Source organism: Argentina silus, assembly GCF_951799395.1.
Source record: "Argentina silus genome assembly, chromosome: 16".
NCBI lineage: Eukaryota > Metazoa > Chordata > Actinopteri > Argentiniformes > Argentinidae > Argentina > Argentina silus.
The window spans coordinates 8723254-8744175 of NC_139670.1; the positions used below are offsets into that span (position 1 = coordinate 8723254).

Genomic DNA, 20922 nt, shown 5'->3' on the forward strand with positions numbered 1-20922 from the left:
GAGGTCATTAAGGCATACTATTTTCAGATGCGGCACCCTGCCCAAGGGTTTTTGGTTAGGCCATCTATCATTAGAGTTCAAAATGCCTAACTGAAGTAATGAAGAAACTATATAAAAATATGTTTGATATTATCATTTTCAAAAGTGTTCAGAAAATAATTCATGAAATACATGAATTGCTATTTTTCAGCAAGAATTGTTGCTCAATCCTTGGTCAACTGCGCTATCTGCTGGCCACAAGCGCTTATTGCATTCAAGCCGCTAAACACCATGGCCCAGATAAGGTTATACTGTACTGTAGCAATGCAAATTAAACTTGCTATCTAGCGCCATGCATCAAAATCATTCGTAAACCACCATAAGACATCATACTAGAACAACTCGGTTTGCATGTATATCAATCCACTGACAGTTTAATCGAATAATAGATCCACAAGCAGCCGAATCCTAAATAGTCATTAGATTTTAGACATACACGTTTTACGGCAACATATTTAATTGCCAACATGGTCTCATTATCTCACCTCAACATTTTACCTTTGGGTGACTTTCATATGGAAATGTTCCAAATAAGTAGCTTGCCCATGCTTCTCTCCAAGTCTACACTATCGTTAATCAGCACATGTTCAATCTAAACATTTGAGCTGATCCCACACACTCAGTTTAAAGAGGAGGTTTCCCTGTGCCCTGGTCCGTAAGCACACGCGGGTTCCCCTGTCTGCCCAACGGCCTGAATTCACCATAAACTCGCTGATAACGTCCCCTGCTGTTCAAACATGTTTGTTCATTGTGTGGGTTGGTGTCAAATGGGCCTATGCTCTTCAGCAGTAGCTTATAGTGGCCCTATATTACCTAAAATATGCCCATAGATATATTGTATGTTGGGAAAATGCACACAGTGAAATGTGGGACTCTTTAAATGAATAGCTTAAATGCAATCAGTGATTTTCTCAATCTCTGTAAAGTTGTGATAATAGGCCTAATAAGACAGTCTGCCCATTGATAGCCAGCTGTGGGCGAACGTGACAATGCAGTGAGTATAATTGCCTCTAAATGAGGGGATCATCGTTGTGTACCTTTAGAGATTCATATGATTAAACACATTAGAAGTGAAAGCCCCATTGATCAGTGGAAATATCTTAGAAATGTTGATCCCTTTTGTTAGCCTGATTGGAGATAATCCGCCATGTATTTAACAGACGAATAAACAGATCATCGGCTTAGGTGTCACATACATTCATTCTGCCGTTAATTTTCTGAGTCATTCTACAAACAACGCGCAAGAGGGGAGGCCCGGCGGTGTCATGACCACCGATAGACATCGTTATGTGGTCAACAACAAGTAAACCTCCGTTTTCATTTGCGTCATGGGGTGCGTATTCGTTTGCTTTCGTATCTGTGTGGACCAACTGACTGCATACTGATAACGGACAACAGGCGGTAGAATCCCGCGAGGACAAACTCGGCTAAACATTTGTCTTCCAGTTCATAATGTGTAGACGTCATCAGTCTATTTGTTTGTAACACTTTTCCTCTGTGCGTCAAAACTATTGGGTCAAAACCAAAAGTCATTTCTGTGTTCTGACAACACGAGACTGGTTCGGACGAGTAGGCCAAATGACCCGCTTGTTTAAAGGGTCAGAGTGCAAGTATAGGTCAAATCGGATGCGCTTTTTGTCTCTGTCGTTTAGATTGCTATAATATTTAAATCAGGCATAAATGTATTTATATAGAGCTTCAATGGTCCAATGGTTCACGACCAATCACCAGTCACCCTGTTGTTAGCGTAAGACGGACCCATCCCCATCAAAGGCGGTGATAGCCTTATCATTGACTTCTCAACAGTTGAGCCCGGTAGGCTATCGCTAGTATGATATTACAGGGTCTACGAGTCTGGCTCGTTCTCGCAATACAGCTAAGATGCGTGTCTCTGTTCAGAGTCTCGTATGATGGTGTTGTTTCCAAAGAGGCTTACGAGAAAGACTCGCGTTCTGTTGGAACAAAGAGGATTACAAAGCTAGATGAAGTCGCCTACCTCAAGGATTTACCACAGAGTTCTTCAGCGCCTCATAAAAAAGCACCACAGTTCATGCTGGACCTGTTCAACGCAATGGCTGACTCCAATGGGATACCCAAGAACCCGGAGATCCAGGAGGGCAATGTGGTGCGGAGCTTCGAAGACAAAGGTGCGTTACTAAATTCCAAGCGCGCATTTACGCATGGATAATGTTGTGCCAATGCACGTTTGAAAGTATGCATCTTCAGCAATAGGTCTACCTTGTATGATCATAATTTGACAAATATGCAATATTTGTTTTCTTTCTTCCTAATTTGTCTACGCAGGCCATGCCGATGGGAAGTTTCATTTCTTTAACTTGACCTCATTTGGCAGAGACGAGAGGATGATCAAAGCTGAATTTCGCATGTTCAGGCAAAAACAAAAGATTTTCTTGGGGAAATTATATGGACCCCATTTCTACAAAGTAAGTTGTGTAAAACAGATTTCTGCAAGTACTGAATCAATGTATTTAATCTCATATTATGTTATACTGTGCCTAACGCGCCTTTTACGCACAGGTCGATTTATACGAAGTGTTGGATAGCAGAGTGAAACCATGGAGGGGAAACCTGATCACTTCCAGATTGTTACCGCTATACACTCAAGGATGGGAAATCTTCAACGTCACACAAATAGTAAGCACATTTCCCATTCTTTCATCTTTCATCATATCGCCGTGACACTGCCGAAATTATGTTTTAATGAAATAGTAGCTCGTGATTAAACAATTTTGTGTGAATGACAGGTGTCCAAGTGGATCCGTAACGGCGAGGAGAATAACGGTATTCTGGTCGTGACCACTCTGCCATCGGGGAACTGGCTCGAGTCCGAGCTGTTAGCTTCAGGAGGACGCGGAGAGCCATCTGAGGAGAATGCTTACTTGGTGATATTCTCCGATGACGGGAGAGGAGGATCGGCAACCAATCGATCCCTTTCACAAGGTAGTTATTTTCTTATTCAAAGAGCATAAAGTCTGCACTTGTAACTGCGGTGAACTATAACATACAATACAGTAGAGTACAGTACTATATAATGTAATCTCTTCTCATTTATGTATATTGTAGGACATGCCAACCATGCCACAGCTTCTGCACCTGGTGATACCCGGAATAGGAGGAGGCGCGCAGCCCCACGTTCCCCTCACATGCTGCGCCCATTGTCCTGCCAGAGGGTCCCTCTCTTTGTGGACTTCGAGGAGATAGGCTGGGGCGGGTGGATCATATCCCCACGGGGCTACAACGCTTACCACTGCAAGGGCTTCTGTCCGTTCCCGCTTGGAGAGTCTCTCCGCGCCACGAATCATGCCACTGTGCAGTCCATCATGCATGCGCTTAAGCTCGCCAAGGACGTGGACACCCCGTGCTGCGTGCCTGACAATCTCCAATCTATCAGCCTCCTGTATTTCGACGACGAGGAAAACGTGGTTTTAAAACAGTACGACGATATGGTGGCGGTCAGCTGCGGCTGTCGTTGACTGGATGACCACTGCTCTCCGTGAACATTTTAGTATTTTTTTAGTCAAATGTATCCCGATGTGACGGGTCACCGGATTCATTTCCAGTAACATGTATAAATGGATATCGCACTATTTTGAGAAATAATAAAGTAAATTGTTGCAATTGAAATATTGATTCTGGTAACGGTTTATATAGGCTACTGTAATTCCAAAACCTGTAAAATGGGGATGCTACGTGGCGCTGACCATGGTGCTGAAATGACGCGCCTGGGTGGTGTAATTACTTGGTCTAAAGGAAAACACTTATCCGAATGAATAAAGACTGAATAAACTAGTAAGTGGATAATCCGGACTTTAATTTTGACTTTTTCATCAACATGTTTAGTAGTGTTGTTGTTATTCAGTTAAGAATTACACAATCATACAATAAAGTACCTTGCATTTTTTCCATTGGACTTTTTTTCTGTCCATACGATTGCCATCACTCCAATCGTGAACAGTGACCAAGGGTTCAACATGTACACAAGATGGTGCTACAGTGCTGTGCTACTACACAATGCGTTGTTGTCTATGGTTGATCTCTATGGCTAATTTGATGGGGAAAATCACTCAAGACTGACACGCATAACTATTATAATGATGATAGTAATAACATAGAATTACAGTAGTTATCTTAATCATAAATTGTTTTTTATTGGAATGGTTTACAGACAAAATACAGCCCTGCTTTATCTAGTCATTCAATGCAAAATGCAACCAATTTGCAAAACATAGTCAAAATATACTGCATGTTATAAAACATATGAATTATTGCCACTTGCATCAATGCCAAATCAAGCGATGATATAAGTATATATCAAACAAAATATGTGACTTGCAATATTCAGTTGCATGACATTTTACTTTTTTGCATGCAATACAGTATTAGAGTGGATATAATTCAACAGATGTGGCATTAAATGCAATACTTAGTGAACAAAAAATATCTCAGATTCTGTTTTAAACGTTATCATTTTTGACTTGTTGTGATTCTTATGAGGACAAACTGCTTTGTGAAAAACAACTCTAAAAAGCAAAACTTTTTATACATCACCAACATATTACAATACCTGAAAAATTGTGGAAACTGAAATACCACTTCAATTAAATATATTAAACTCCTTCCAAGATTTACAACAAAACTGCCTTTGTGTACATGTAAAATACATATGTACATGGAATCTCCATGTCATTTTTGTCTCTGTTTTTAAATGTCACCAAAAACCTTTCACAAACCACACATCATTATCATACAAAATCCCTGAAGCCAGATTATCTCAATTGCCATTTACCCTTGAATGCTATCTCTTATCCATGAATTCACATTATCCATTTCAACTCTGCTCAACTTCAACTTTTCTTTTGTCCCACTACAAAGTTGTCAATACCGATCAGCTCACACAGTCCAGTTCCTCACTTCCTAAGAACTCCCCTAACATGTGGTCTTGTGAGCCATAAACAGGCTCTAAATATGGATGTCTCTCCTTGTTGTGTTTCTGCCTCGACCTCTCCAGCCTTTGTTCAAAGTCCTCCTGGTCCAGGTAGGACACCTGGCCAGTGGATTTCTGAGTTGGCAAAGAGGAGACGGGCACTGGCACAAAGCCGTGGTACAGTACCAGCGACTTGGGTGCATTCAGCATCTCCATGGTAGATGCCTGAGGCACAGCACTCTCTTGTGGCTGTACTGGCAACTGAACATAATTTCCAGTCTCAGGATCAAAGAAAGTTTTTGTCTTGATCTGGACAGGCATGTCGACCACAAAGTACTGCCCCGAGTCTGGGTCTTGCAAGAGCTTCCGTTGGGTCATTGGAAAAGATTGTGTAACAATGCTTGGGGCAGTGGAGGCATAAGCATGCTCATAACTAGACTGGCGAGAGAGCTGTCCTGTGTAACTGGATTGGCGAGACACGTTGGGCCGATGGGAGGGCAAGTCTACAACATCACTGCCGTATGAGTCAATGCTGTGTCTCCTACGCTCAGGTTTGTCTCTGGTGGGTTTCTCTCTGGTCCTGCCCCTCTGCTGTAGTTCATCAATGATGGATTGCTCAATATGCTGATTTCTGTCTCTGACTGAATTCTCACTGCCACATATTCTGCGCTCCGTTCTATCATTAATGTATCGGTCATTGCTCTGAGCTCTAAGGGGTTGTTTACCAGTGGTGGATCTCTCACTGTTACGACCCCTTTGCTCAGGTACATCAGGGATGTGTCTGTCATTGCTAGGGAATATATGCTCCGGCTTCTCGCAACTGTGTGTGCCACTACTACGGCCCTGGTGCTCTGAAGAACCGTTGTTGTGTTTTTCACCACTACGACTGCTGTGTTCTGACGAGCCATGGCTGTTTCGACCACTGCTACGACCACTGTTGTCTGTTCTGTCACGGCTGTGCTTCTCGCTGCTATGGTTACTCTGCTCTGATCTCTCACGGTGACGTTTCTCACTACTGCCATGTTTCTCACTACTAGAACTGCTACTTTTATGCTCTGATGTATCGCTCCTCTGTTTGTCACGTTTGCTACTACTGCGACTCTTGTGAACAGGCTTATTTTTGGACTCCTCCTTTTGGATCCTCCTGGTGGTCAACTTCATGGCACGGAGGAGGGCCTTCTCAGACTTGGGTGCGACCACGGGTGGTCTGCCTAGGCCTTGGCTGTCATTTCCACTGCAGACAGACCCAGACCTCTCGCTGGTCACTTTGGAGCCCCCGTTGTCCTCTGTAGCTGCATTGCTAGATAAGATGTCATCAGCCAAGCTATCCACCCCCTCTGACGATGGACTCACCCCCGAATGTCTATCATCTTCCTCTGGAACTGTGAGAAAAGACCCATATTGGGCTTTCCGGCCATTTTCGCTGGCTAGTCTTGGCGGAGACAGTGGCGAATGCGGAAAATTGAGTGGCGCTGTCTCTTTAGGGTTGAAGTGTTTGTCTGTTTCTGTGCTCTCTTTTGGGTGATAAAGCTCCTCCTCGCCCCTCTCAGAACCACTCAAGCTCCCCCTGGGTGACCAGAGTTGGACGGTATCCTGGTTTGTCTTGTGTAAGACTGGTCTAATGGTCTTGGTAATGGGGGGGGAGGTGAATGTGTTGTCCTTCACTTTGAATAAAGCAGGTTTCCCCATAGTTGGTGAAAAGGCATTGGACTGTGATGTTGGTGTTTGAGTGTTTGCTTTGTCAGCCGAGCTGTGGACCCATGCTCCTTTCTCCGTCTCTCTCTCTCTCAGTTTATAGTCCTTGTGTGATTTTCCTCCATCTCTTCTTGGAGAAACAACTGGCCTGACTTCAACTTCAACTTCAGGTTCACTTTCATGATCACTTACAGAATAATACTCAACCTCCGTCCTTTCCAAATCCTCTCTCACATGCTCTGACACAGTATTTGCTTGTTCATCAACCTCCTCTATTTCTGCAATCAAATTCTCCAAAGACTGATAGACATTTGAGTCAGATTCAATGTTTCTTTGTGATGCACTCTCAACAGAGAAATAGGATGACTTTGAGGACATACTATTCTGATCTGGTTGGCTTGGATTTGTACCATTACCATGCAATAGTAATGGAGAAGCTAATGTTTCTCTGTGAATATCTTGGACAGATTCTTCAACATTTACAATATCCTCACTAATTCTATTTGTTTTGTCAGGATTTTCAATTGCTTGATTCTTTACCACACTCTCTGTTGTTTCATCCTCATAAGTGACCCTTTCTTGATTTGAAAGTTCCAAACTATTTGAACGTTCTGATTTGTGTTCCCACGATTCAGGATTTTTGTTTTCAGCCATGGGCTCCCTCTTGGGAAGTGCATTTGTTGGCTTTTCATTTAATAGAACTTCCATTTCATTCACCTTCTCTACACTCTTTTCCGCAGGTGAACATTTTGAATGCTTGGAACGTTCCGTGGCGACGTCTGTTTCAAATGCACTTATTCTGGCATCAGTTTTTGCCTTCGGAAGACCAGGTGCCTGCCGCTTGACAGATTTAATCTTATTTTGGGTAACATCTGTCACTTTTGCTGTTACAGCCTCAGGGTCTTTGTCATACTTTTCTTTTAGTCCTGAAACTTTGCCTCTCATCTGTCCTTTCTCCTTCACAACATGTGGCTCCAAACTGTCATTTTGTTCATCCTTAATAGAACTGTCTTCCTCAACTTCATCCTTAATAGAACTGTCCCCATTTTTCATGTCTTCCTCAACTTCATCCTTAATAGAACTGTCTTCCTCAACTTCATCCTTAGGTGCACATTCTATCTCCCTCTCAACACTCCCTTCTTTTTTAGTCATCCCTTTCTTGCTTCTAGGTGGTACTTCAGGTGGAACAGAGGCTACCTCTGGTCTTCTCTCCTTCTTGACTGGCTGATCATTTGAATTGATCTTATTTTCCCTTGTTTCAACTAATGTGTGTCGTTCACCATCTGTAGAGCTGACATTTCCTTCCCTCTCCTCGCTGGTTTTGATCTGGTCTTTTTCTCTTTCTTTATTTTCGTCACTGTAAACATTATTGAGGAGTTTCTCTTGCTCCTCTCTGAGTTTCTCCTTGTCTGTGTATTTACTGTGTCTTGTTGCAATCCTGTTCAGTTCAGCATGGACTCTGTCCAAATCAGGAGCACTGACTCTAGCTACTGACTTGTGAGTTTCACCATGTTTTGTCTCGTTCTGTGAGAGAATGTGTTTCATCTGGTTATGATCCCTCAGATCTCCTAACCACTCCCTCACCTCCTTCTCTCTCTGTGCAGACACCCCGTTGTTCAGTTTCTCCTCTGCGGCTTTTTCTGAATCCTGTCTCGCTTGTTTACGTTCCTGTACTCTAATAGCATAACTGTCATCAAGAGGGCTCTCCTCGGGCACTGTGTTTCTGTCATCTTTATTCTTAGACGCTTTACTTTTAAGTCTGTCCGCTCTGTCAGATATGATCTCTTCCAATGCCACCTTAGCCTTGTCATAATTATTATTTATCAATGATTTGTTTACAACAACATTGCTGTCTATCTTGGAAAATACATTTTCTTTAGTCTTCTCCTCCTCTCTTTTAGCAGTTGTGTTGCTTCTCATGGAAAGCATTCCCCTTTTGATGTTTCTAAGTTCCCTGGAAATTAAATCATTTTTCGCCTTGGCTTCCTCATCTATATTACTACCAGCTGGTTTGTGCTTCACATGATCACCCAATCTAGCTCGCTCAAGGTCTTTTAATGCATGCAAGTCACTTACTATTTGTTCACTATCTTTCATATCTTTCATAGAGACTGTCCTCTCTGAATATTGTGCTTCTTTAACCACATCAGTGTTAACCTCTCTATCCACTTCATCATCTTCCTCATCCTCCTCTCCCTCATCATCATCCACCACTGTATATCTTTGACTTTTGATATAGTTGTTTTGTCTTGCTGAAAAAACATGTTTAAATCTGCCTTTCTTTTTAACAGGCTCTTTCTCTTTGATTTCCGATACATCTCCATTAGTGAATTTGTCCTCAATTTGATATTGTTCAAGTGCTGCCTGTGACTCCTGTTTAGCATTGTTCCTCCTTGGCACTGAAGGGAAATGATGTCTATGTTCTGGCATAATTGCATCTTTCACTGGAGGTGCCTCTGTTCTAACATTACTGGTTCTATTCACAGTTAATGCCTCTAATGTCTCTGGTCTGCTGGGAGATAGTACTTTCTTTTGTCCTGTCATGAGTGCATCCCTATTTGCTCTGATTAACTCTATTGCATTCATAGCCTGTTCAACCACGTCTCTCTCCTTTAACTCCATTTTGTCTTTTAATGGTCTTTTAATTGTGTCTGTTGTAGTTGAAGAGAGAAGTTTGTTTCTCGTATTTAACGCATCCCTATTAGTTCTGATCACTTCTCTTGTTGCTAAAGCTTGTTCACGGACATCTTTCTCCTTTAATGCCACAATTTCTTTTACTGGTCTTTTGGTGTCGACTATTATATTTGCAGAAAGTCCTTTGGTTTCTGATATATTGGGAGAAAGTCCTTTGGTTTCTGATATATTGGGAGACAGTCCTTTATATTGTGTGGTAGGACTGTCTTTATTGACGACAGACAAAGTATCCTTGTTCAGTGGTGCTGGGAGGTATTTCATCTCAGGCTCTGATGAACTAGCTTTCTTGTATAAGTTCAAAGATGGATAGCTTTGTTTATTAACCATGGGGCTCTTATTCAACTTTGTGTGTGCAAAGGGGGACCCGTCATATATGCCATTCTCCTGCACATCACTAAGGCTCCGGCTACCCATAGCCTCTCTTTTGGTTTGCAATAAGTTTGATATCAAGTAATCATCCGATATAGGTCTATCAGAATCAATGTATTTCCTAAGGGCAACAGTATGGGCGTTGTTAGATTCCATCAGAGGGCTACAGATCGGTTGGCCATCTTTCAGAATTGCAGGCGTGCTGAAGCCAGAGGCTGTACCGTCAGAACCAGCTTGTCCATATTTGAATATAGTCTGATCCAGCTTTGGGGACTGAGTTCTGCGGTCTGTTATTTCTGAACTTTTGAACTTTGGTGGGCTGTACCTGCTCTTGACCCTCTTTCTGTTGTCCTTGAGGTTGAAGAGCAAGCTAGAGGCTATGGATTTGTAGCTGTCTCGTTTAACCTGGGGCTCTGGGGTCACCTTACCAGATAATGTGGCTATGAAAGGCAGATCAAGCAGGGAAGGGGACAGGATCTCTGACGTCTCTGTTGGCTGTCTGGAGGGAATAACAGGTGTTAGGAGCTGAGAGATGCTGAATGGAGTGGAAGCCACAGAGCTTATCTCCTCCACTGTTTTTACTTCTACCGATTTCACCTCCTTTTGAGCAGAGGGCAGTGGGCTCTCCTCCATCTGTTTGGAGCTGTCATTGGGAGGGGAGAGTATGCTAGGTTGGTTGCCTGGAACAGCACTTTTTGCTCTTACTCTATTTCTCCGCCAGGGGGCGCTTGTTTCACTTCCATCTGAGGTGCACCTCTTCTCAGGGGCAGAGGGCTTTGGCAGGACCTTGGGTGGAGGACGAGGAGGAGGAGGGGGTGGAGCAGTGGGTTCAACTGGCTTCTGGCCCTGTCCTGTCTCTTCTGTATGCAGACTCTCATTTCTATGAGCCTCAGTCAGCTGTTTGTAAAGCGGGGATTCGTACCATTTAGGGAGGTTGTCCGTGGGTCGAATCGAGGTTATGTCCTCCTGCACAAAAGAAAAGCTGTTGAAATCCCTCCACGACTGGAACGGGCTGAACTCACTGTGGAGGAAAAAGTTCTTGATGTTCAGCTTCCAGCGCTTGATGCCGGCTTTGCCGTTTTTAGTCTTTGACGAAGACTTTTTGTTTTGGTTAAAATGTCCATCTGTGATGTTGTTATGGTAATCCAAGGAGAATTCAGACAGCTCCCTTTGGATGCTGAGGAGGGCCGATTTATCCCAAGAGTCCCCATTAGAGTCCTTTGAATCTCCATTTTTGATTAGCATACTTTCAGAACTCTCCTCCGTGGCGCTAAAAGCATTGAGGAGGGAGGACACATTCGACGCACCCTTTTTCTGTCCCCACCGTTGAGCATTGTTGGCACTGTTGGTATGTTTTTTCTTGGCATTCTCGTGAGTCTTTTTCGAGGGTTCCTCAACCAGGGGCTTGTGACAGCTGAAAGGTGAGAAGCCGTGAGAGAACTCGTCATTGTAAACGGCCTCGTCTCCGACGCACAGGCTCCGGAAGGCACGGTCCGTCAGGCTGCTGACCTCTTTGTCAGTCTCGTCCATGAAACTCTCAGCAAAACCGTTGGGGAACCGATGGTGCAGCATGTTGTTGCTGCTCCCCCTGTGGCCCACGTGCCGCTTCTCCATGCAGCTCATAGTGGTCACGACGCTGGTCACCTGTCACACCTCTGCCTCTGTGGCCGTTCTCAGATGCCCTTGTCTACACGATGCCCAGTCTGGTCAGCTCACGTGTTGTGACTTTGACAACTTCCTGGCAAAGACAAAGACAGTGTTACAATCGAAAGGGTCAAATCCGCTAATTTAAGAGAATGCTGCATTACATGAAGTATGCATATGACAGTTTTTGACAGTTGACCGTTTTTGAAGTATGCATGTGCAAAAGGTACATTTGGTCAAACTTTACATTAATTTGCCCCTATACCTCTGTAATTACTCTTGTAACAACATTGTATTAACATGCTGTTACAATGCACATTCCTAATTACTTTGTAAATGCACAGTAATGCATGAGTGATGAGGGGTTTCTTCAAATATGGAATATGGAATATTATGCACTTAGTTATCATACATTTGTAGGTGCTGCATTTTGAGATACAGGAGTTTATTCATCATCACATTAGTCATTATACTGTAACACATTAACAGCTAGTGTGCAAAAGGCTGTGTTCAATTTAATGGCTCTATAAATGGTTTTGAAACCAATAGATCTAGCCCTGACCTTTGTGTACATGACATGTGCTGAACTCAACCACCCCGTCACTATGGAAACCACAGACAAACACTGTATACCATCCATGGGCTATTTTAAGGGCTGGAGGATGCTTCCCTGCCATCTCCTAAATATTCAGCATGACTATAGGTATGATGAACTTGAGAATGGGTTCTTTTGACCCTCTGCCTCATAAACACCTCTGTTTTATAGCAGCATGTCCTTGCTGCTCCATCCATTATTTATGACCGCATGGTAATCCATATAAGTATGTTGTTTCACAAAGCCTTAGTATTGTAATCAGTGTTGTTGTTTGCACCATTCACATACGTCGGCATATGCATGCATGTTCGTATGTGTGTGTAGCCGCAGTGGAATGGTGGAAGTTGCATGTGGTCGCATTTTTCAGAATTGATTAATGGTCAAGTTTATGTAAGAAAATCATACCGCAAGACTCTTTAACATTTTAGATGGATACTAAGTTTACATGGAACGCTGAGAATGCAAGTAAATCAAGGCATCATTCACAGTTCCCTTTAGCAGCAGCTGTCTACTGTAGCTTAGTTTAGCTATCTGGGTGAAGGCCTGGAATAGCTCATTAACCCATGTATATCAGTCAACTCTTAACTGTTCCTACAAAATTGGAACACTCCTTAAATGTGCAGCTGATCTGAGATAAATACACACACAAACAGAGTAGGCCTACGTGAAGGTATGTACTATACAATACATATTATATGGACTAATAGACTGATATTATCAGTCCAACACTGAGTAAAGCTTGATTCAAAAGTTCTATGTTCATGTTCGAAGATCATGTTAAGATCAATCAATATCAGTCAGACTGATATTATAACCCCAGATGCTGATAAAAACATGACAAAAACCAAACCTATACAACATGCTGGTCATCTTCTGCCCTCGCTACAGTCAACAACACTATACTTTTTCCAGTGAAACTCATGAGCATGACTTCAAGAATGCATCGACTTTCCAAGAGAGTTTGGCTGCCATTAAGCTATTTTCCAGTGCTAATAATTTGATACCAGTTAGCAGCCAGGGTGATTTCCCAGCATCTGCTTGTGTATTTATACCCAAGGAGGAACTACAGTAGACAGGCGATCTCATCTACCACCTACAGTATCTCACCTAACACACCTCAAGGAAACTCATCAAAACCATATCGACGTGCAGACATGTACAGGTCATGTTGTATAAGTCATATTAACATTACAAACAGTCCTAAATGTTCTGCTTCTGTTGGGTGAAAACCTCAGTCAATAGTTTATACATGGCTACAATAATACAGAAAAATGAAAAATGACACACAAAAAAATACAGAAAAGTGAAAAAGGAGTGACTTGTTGCTCATGACGAGTGCCGTGTGTTTGTTTAGTCCAGTGAATGACACCTGTAGTCTAAACCTCAGAATGTTGGACGGTGTGTGATCCACACATCCTATTACATCACCATAGTATAACAATAACCACAATAACCAAAGCAACATGTTGAATTAGAATGTGGCCTCACCTTTTGAGTTTGTACTCCATGTTGAGGGTAAGGGTCAAAATCAAGACAGAGGGGATCATGAGAAAATCCTTATGTTGGGATGGATCCACGGCAGCTGCTGAACAGAAGTATACTATGTCATAACTTTTTTCAAGCATGAAAATGTTCTAATTTCTAAAAAGTAAATAAAAAAAACCCAAAGATAACTTACTGGACTTACTCAAGCCCTCCGATCCATGTTCAAATGCAGTGGTGGGTAAAGAACTCCATGTAACGAGCACGGAAGACTACCGAAATAGCCTCAGAAGCTGGTGTGGCCAAACTGAGCAGTAACACGGAGAACAGCTAGCTAGCCCACATATTGGAAGGCCCATTTGGTGTCGAGTGGCAGGCAGATGAAATGGAAACGGTCATCGGCTATTTTTGTCAGCGGGGGAGCATGCGCCCATAGCAGCTCTCCCTACCTTTAAGCACCTTCAAAGACTACAGTGGCTATTCATGTATGGGGTTAGTAGTGAGTCTTTACCTCCTACTGGAGACATGGAGCTGGTGGGTTAGTGGCCGGCTGTGTTTTAGCCCTGTGACTCACTCACACTTGTCTCTCCATGCAAACAAGATGTCAAATATAGAAAATTACATCATCTCTAGGAGTGTCACACATAGATATAGAAAACAATCTGTGTGTTGTCACACCCCTTTAAATCCTAGAATGAGAGGCTAATATTATCTGATTACCATGAGGGGTTAGGACTGGTTTTCACACACACTGACCATGGCTTTGTTTACTGGGCCTCGGCTGCATGGGCTGGCAGGGTAAATGACGTGGCTGTTGTTTCCATGTCGTTGAAGTGAGGGGCCACCAGTCAATGGGAGTGACTTAGGTATTGTGATGGGAGTATGGACTCGATTATCCGCGGACAGATTTTGACATGGAAACCACACTGGACGGCTTGGAGAGTAGATAGAACCAGTTTCTATTTGAGATGCAGAGAAAGACAGACAAAAACAGGTGCTCTTACTAATCAATTCTCTTATTCCACTATTTCCCACACCAAGCTTCCATTGTATCCCTCTCTCTCTCTCTATCTGTTTTTCCATGCATGCACTTCTCCTGACTTTACTGTACCAAGGTGCTCTATTTATGCGGGTCTATTTCTGGCACGTTGTATTTCATACAGTAACGGCCTGCCTCTCTTTCTGTGACACCTTCCCTATCTGAACTAATCAGTGACATGTCAGACCAACACCTGTTACAGCAGCCTCCAATGTAATTCCACTGGGTGGAAAAAGTGCATTCTGTGGTTTTGCTAAGTTAACAGACACACTGGAAAGTCTGTGTTCCAAATCATAGACACAAGGGGAGGAATGGTCATACTATAGCTGTGAATGTAGGATTACATAGAAACAAAGGATATGATAGAAGAACAGTGATACTTATAAGCAAAACATAATTATTAAATCATCAAAATGAAATGTCAGACTGTAAAATAGACATTTAGTTTATCTGAGCCTAATTGGTATCTTACTTTCATACTTGCACCCATACATGGATCAAAAGAATATAGCCTATGATGTAGGCCCTATCCTTCTCTGAGGGGAAAGTCCCTGCATTGTTTTGGGGCTATTCACTTTCTTGCTCTGTAAGCACTGGGGACATTCGAGATGCAGAGTGCAAACAGAGTGCAGTTCCCTTTTACTATCTGTAGTCACTCACCTCGCCCAGAATAAGTTCACATGGACCCGGCTGGAGGATCTCTCTCTCTCTCTCTCTCTCTCTCTCTCTGCCTAGCAACCCAGTCTCCAACCTCAAACCAACCCTGCTCTCATGTCAGTTCCTCCAGCCCAGTAGCCTTAGCCCTGTAGCCAAGCCCAGTAGCCTTAGCCCTGTAGCCTTAGCCCTGTAGCCTTAGCCCAGTAGCCTTAGCCCTGTAGCCTTAGCCCTGTAGCCAAGCCCAGTAGCCTTAGCCCTGTAGCCTTAGCCCTGTAGCCAAGCCCAGTAGCCTTAGCCCTGTAGCCAAGCCCTGTAGCCAAGCCCAGTAGCCCTAGCCCAGTAGCCTTAGCCCAGTAGCCTTAGCCCAGTAGCCTTAGCCCTGTAGCCTTAGCCCTGTAGCCAAGCCCAGTAGCCTTAGCCCTGTAGCCTTAGCCCTGTAGCCTTAGCCCAGTAGCCTTAGCCCTGTAGCCTTAGCCCTGTAGCCAAGCCCAGTAGCCTTAGCCCTGTAGCCAAGCCCAGTAGCCTTAGCCCTGTAGCCAAGCCCAGTAGCCCTAGCCCAGTAGCCTTAGCCCAGTAGCCTTAGCCCAGTAGCCTTAGCCCAGTAGCCAAGCCCAGTAGCCTTAGCCCTGTAGCCAGCCAATGCTATAATAGGAGACTGAAGTGGAGGACACTTTCCCCTGGAGTGCAGCATAGCATGCAAGCAGTGAGGCGGGCAGGATCCAGCCTATCTGAGGACATGATGGACACCCACACATGGGCCCTGTGCTGTACAGCAGTGGGGGTCTAGCTTGCTGGCTGGATGGATGGCTGGCTGGCTATCATTCAAAGCCGCTGGGGACCAGACAGGCAGCTAGACGCATGGCTAAGGCTGACTGACTGTCATGGCAGCCCAGTAAAAGCAGGCATTTACTTTCCACTAGCTTCGGTATGCAGAGGAGCTACACAGTTGGTGGAATACCCTTCATTCCTGTCCACCGTTGCTGCTGGCACAGCTGGGGTTAGCTGGTTAGCATGCCCTGCTTCTCCTACATATACAGGCCTAAACAGTTATACAGTAGAGTGTGACTAAACCACCCAGACTATAGGTCACCTAAGGACAAGGCACATCCATTCTGACTCAACAACATGCATGGTAATGAAGATGGTATTACGACATCACCAGATAACAAACACATTGGCTCTATTCAGTGACAGGGTCTCAGATGAGGTTGTAAACACATACAAAATGAACCAGGCTTCAACTTGATTTTTTTTTTTACAGTTTTACATATACAGTAGTAAACCCACTTAGCAATCTCTAAAACATGGTACAAAAGAGACTGATATTGTAGCTTGTTGTTGTTGTTTTCTGAATCTGCAATGCTTACCCAACAGTACTCTTGAGACAGGGGCTGTAGTGAGATACTGGGGCCACGTGCCTCTGGGCTCAAACCAGAGCACAACAATTTCTGGAAGCCAATGGCAGCAACAGAAGAGGCTGTATTCACTCAAGGGTCAACGCAGAACAACACAAAGTTGCGGTCTCGGGAGGAGGCAACCTTGACTAACCTTGGTTCAGGATCATGTGGCCAGTAAGGTGTTTTATGGACGTGGGAGCCAGGATTCATATGGGTAATAAACATATATAGTCGGTGGGCAAGGCTTAAAAAATAGTCAGCTCAATTAAAAGTATAATTTATGGATTGAAATAAGCCAACTATCTTCTCACATTTTGATGATGTATGGTCTGACAGTGCTTCCTCGAAAAAGTGAAATATGTTTGCGAACATTTCTGCTTTGCCATTTTATTTGACACTATTCTCTTGACCCAATTTAAGCCAGATCAAATATCTCTCTGTTTTCTCATTACGTTCATGTAATTATGCTTAAAAAAAGAAACCCCCCCCTGGTTCCTGTTAACAACTTGCAAAGACCCAGGTCATGTGTTAATGTCTGTCTGCACTTCTTATCTCCCACACCTCTCCTGAGTAGGGGGCAGTGGGAGAAAAGGGATGGAGGGGGAGCAGTTAACCTGCTGCAGGGCTCTGGGTCGGGGCCAAGGAATCTCAAGCAGCCGGGAGGGTACAAAGCTCCAAAGCGCCATTGTCCATGTCTGTGCCTCTCCAAAATGTACACAGCAGCAACAGGTCCAAAATAATCATGGGTGATACCGGCCTGGCTGTGCTATTAATGCAACCACACATTTTGTCTTTACAAGGCAAAGCTGTGTGAGAGTTTGAGTGCCGTGGTGGTGCTATTAAACCTAACCATGGCAGGACCTGAGCCAGCGCTCCTTGGAGAGCTGCGAAGGGCCTGTGTTGTGAACCTGACACCACCACTTCTCGCTCTCTCTCCTGATCCAGACTTACAGTAGCCCCCCCCCCCCCCCCGCCCCTAAAGGTCACTGTTTGGTTGTTGTTGATCACAACAAAACAAACAACATAGAAAATGATTTTTATTATCTAAGCTTGGCGTGCTCTACAGGGCTGTATATCGGTGGTTTTTATGTCTGTTATCGTTGGAACATGTTCACACGTGTCTATGACCTAGATGCCAAACAGAATTCTTTCTAGCTCAACAACAATATCATATAGCCTACATTCATAATTCAACCACAAGAAATGTTGGGACACAGTTGCATGTGCTGACCTGTTTTGTAAATAACATATTTATGTTCATAACGCAACAGCATGTGACAGAGGACTTTGCAAGTTAATACATGTACAGCAGATTCAAATTGTGTCAAAACCTGATTCAGAGACGCATGCAGAAATATTGTCACAGTCACATATCTCGACATGCACAAACTTTTTTTTTTTTTTAAACAAAGTAACTATATCTACCCCCCATTGACTGCTGTATTACATAAGATGAAGCTGGCTGCTCTGTATTTGACTCTCAGTCCTGATCTAGCATCAAAGGCCAGCCAAGAAATTACAGACATGCAATCGTATCATATATCCTTCATAAGCAGTATTCGTTATAATATATCAAAACAAACCATGCCATTATGACCACATTAGATTAGAGTGAATTTGATCAAATTGCTACATGGATTAACCTCTTAACCCATCTGTTGAATGCAGATTGTTTTGTCATGTGTAGCGTTGTCGAAATGTACCATCAGATTTAACAGACAGCTTCTCACAGTAGAACAGTAGCCAATACCACAAGGGAAGTTAGGGGAGGGATCTATGACTACAATAGCCACTAACCACAAGATTGCATTTTCATAAACAGAAAACATGTCAATCCACCTGTTTATTCTTTTGAAAATAAAGCCTGAGCACATAAAGATGAATAATCCTTAAAACTGGAGTCATGCACATGAATTAATGACTCATCTCAGCCTGATCATTATTTCTTGAGTGCTCCAACACTACACATTTAACTAGGCCACTAATGGAGGTTTTCTTCATGGGGATTGCATTGGGTGCATTAGACGAACTCAGACGCTGTCATAATTATCATTACATCTCACCATTATCCATCCTACGCCCGAGAGAGGAAATGAGAGAGAACACATTTCAAGAAGTTTCGAGAGCAAGAACAATGAAGAAACAAGAGAGATATGGTTAAGAAAGACACACAAGATGAAAATGCGTCAGAAGAGTGGCTGTTTGTCTGTCATCACAATTATGTCCACAATTGGTAAGTATTCAATATGTGACTGTGTGTTTCAATATGGTTGCAATTCAAACGAGAACATATTGTTTAGTAGCGTTAAACAGCATTCACTTGATTTAATCATACCAAATGAATTTCTGATGTGATCGTTACCTTGCGAGTTATGAGACTTAGTGCTTTGTTCAGGGCATAAAATAAACTTTTTGGTCTACCAGCCAAGGTGTCTGGTGGATGATGAAATTAACCAGCCAATCTGAAATGTCATGCCTATCCCTGTCAAAATACCGCTAAATATTTGTGTTTTCTGTGTTTTCTATCTCACACAGTTGCATGGTAAGTTGCTACCTTGTGCTGTCGTGTGTAGTTGAATTCAGCTGCACTGGAAATTTTTTTATCAGAAGTCTGTGAAGCCGGTCCCTACCGACTCAGTGTCTCCTTCCCCTCACCCTGCACGTCCTGTTTTCAGAGATCAGTGTCACCCTTCTTACAGGAAGTTGTGGTGATGACTGAGACAGACATTTAGAGAACCAGCTTGCTTCATAACTATGATATTATTATCTCTGTTTCAGAATCCATATTGACAAGTGTGAGAGGAGACAAACTGGAAAGCAATAATGATGAACCAGGTGAGAAACCACACGTGTCATTAAGACAGAGGAGACGTGATTCACCATCAATGTCTTCACATCCATGGAAGACTTAGTCATTGACTCTCAGTTGACGAGAGAATTCAATCAGGCTCAAACACAGATCTGTCAAACCTCTCTCCCTTTCTCCAAGTGTCAGAACACCACTGATGCAACCTAAGCATTCCAACAAGTTCAGAGAGAGATTGAGACCATGACTGAGGCCTTTCCATCAGGCTGAGAGAGCAGAGTAAACACATTGCAAAATCAAACAGCGTGATTTGGCCTGGCTTCAGCAAAACAAGCAACTGGATAAGTGCTGTTTGTCTGTCTGTCCGTGGCTGCTGTCACAACAGACTGTTTATGACTGAGTTCATGCTTAACATACTGCAATTTATTTTGTTTGTTTTCCTCAGATGCCACGTATGCTTGGATCGGAGCTGGGATCGGACTGTTCTTAGCCATTTGGTTTGTTGCCATCAAGCTCTACATGATTAAAAAACATGTGTTTGACAATGACATCTCAGGTAAGTGCAAGCTGTAAGCCTAGTACTGTACATGTGTTATACATGTATTCAATAGACGTGATTACATGTTTTAAAAACCTTTTGCTTTTTAGATGATTGGGCACAAAGACCATCTTTGCGGTAAGTTGGATATTACAAAATACTGTATGATCACTGAGAGCTGTCTCTCATAATCGAGTGGTATCATATCAATGTATACCAGGGGAGGCAGAAACCGGAGAACGTGCTCATTGTAATGCATAGAATGATTGAGCAATGCATGTATTTATCCTCAATGTGTGTATTTATCCTCAATGTAAATAATGTGTGTTTGATACCATTCCTGATAGCGTTCCATGTATTACAATGAGCCGTCCCCCGATTGCAACCTCCACCAGCCTCCCCTGATGTGCAAATACTTTGTTTCACTCTTTATTTGATAATGTGTGGTTTTATCCTTTTGTTGACAGAAGTGCTGTTGTGAACATGTAGGACTGCAACAGAGTCGGCAACATCTGAGTCATCTGTGATGCATGAAGCCTGGCTACTTTGAAGATAAATGTATCGTCAGCTACTGTACTAATTTGAACAGAACACCTTAATATATGCTATATTAATGATAGCGCATTTTCCGCATTTTTCTTTCTAGTTTGGCAATAATATTAGTCGCATTACTGTGTTGGACATGTCAATAAACATAATATTCTACCCTTAAATAGGCTGTGTTCTTTTGACAAGTACATCATACCTACAGTACATCATACCTATGCAGATACGGAATTAAGTTTCCTCAGTTCTTCCCCTGATCCAGAAGCGCAGGCTAAACACGTGGTAACAGTTAGAGTGTGTGTACTGCTGCCTTCTCAGCCACATATGGAAATGACCTTGGTCTGCCTGGGGAAGACATGACCAATGAGATGGGCCCATGCCTGTGTCTCTCCGGTGACAGGGGGGTCAGTGAGAGTGTTTTACAGGATGTGAGCAGGGTGGTTTGGTTGTCTTCTCCTTAAAAAACACATTTGTTA

General features: G+C 43.2%; 3 protein-coding genes across 3 annotated transcripts; 1 reads left to right on the forward strand and 2 right to left on the reverse strand.

Annotated features, from left to right (window-relative positions):
- Window positions 1–1748: 1748 nt before the first annotated feature.
- On the forward strand, window positions 1749–3533 carry LOC310817199 (bone morphogenetic protein 2; the record flags this gene model as incomplete). Its single annotated transcript, XM_083687637.1, has 6 exons — window positions 1749–1786; window positions 1939–2186; window positions 2344–2483; window positions 2578–2694; window positions 2805–3000; window positions 3124–3533. The coding sequence occupies 6 exons, from the start codon at window positions 1749–1751 to the stop codon at window positions 3531–3533; spliced, it is 1149 nt and encodes a 382-aa protein (XP_083543763.1).
- A 691-nt stretch (window positions 3534–4224) lies between these two features.
- LOC310817200 (uncharacterized protein) lies at window positions 4225–7831 on the reverse strand (the record flags this gene model as incomplete). Its single annotated transcript, XM_083687638.1, has 1 exon — window positions 4225–7831. The coding sequence occupies one exon, from the start codon at window positions 7829–7831 to the stop codon at window positions 4946–4948; it is 2886 nt and encodes a 961-aa protein (XP_083543764.1). The 3' UTR covers window positions 4225–4945.
- A 335-nt stretch (window positions 7832–8166) lies between these two features.
- On the reverse strand, window positions 8167–11353 carry LOC310817201 (uncharacterized protein; the record flags this gene model as incomplete). The annotated part of the gene is made up of 2 exons (XM_083687639.1): window positions 9252–11353; window positions 8167–8203 (listed from the first exon to the last, which is right to left on the reverse strand). The coding sequence occupies exons 1-2, from the start codon at window positions 11312–11314 to the stop codon at window positions 8167–8169; spliced, it is 2100 nt and encodes a 699-aa protein (XP_083543765.1). The 5' UTR covers window positions 11315–11353.
- Window positions 11354–20922: the final 9569 nt, after the last annotated feature.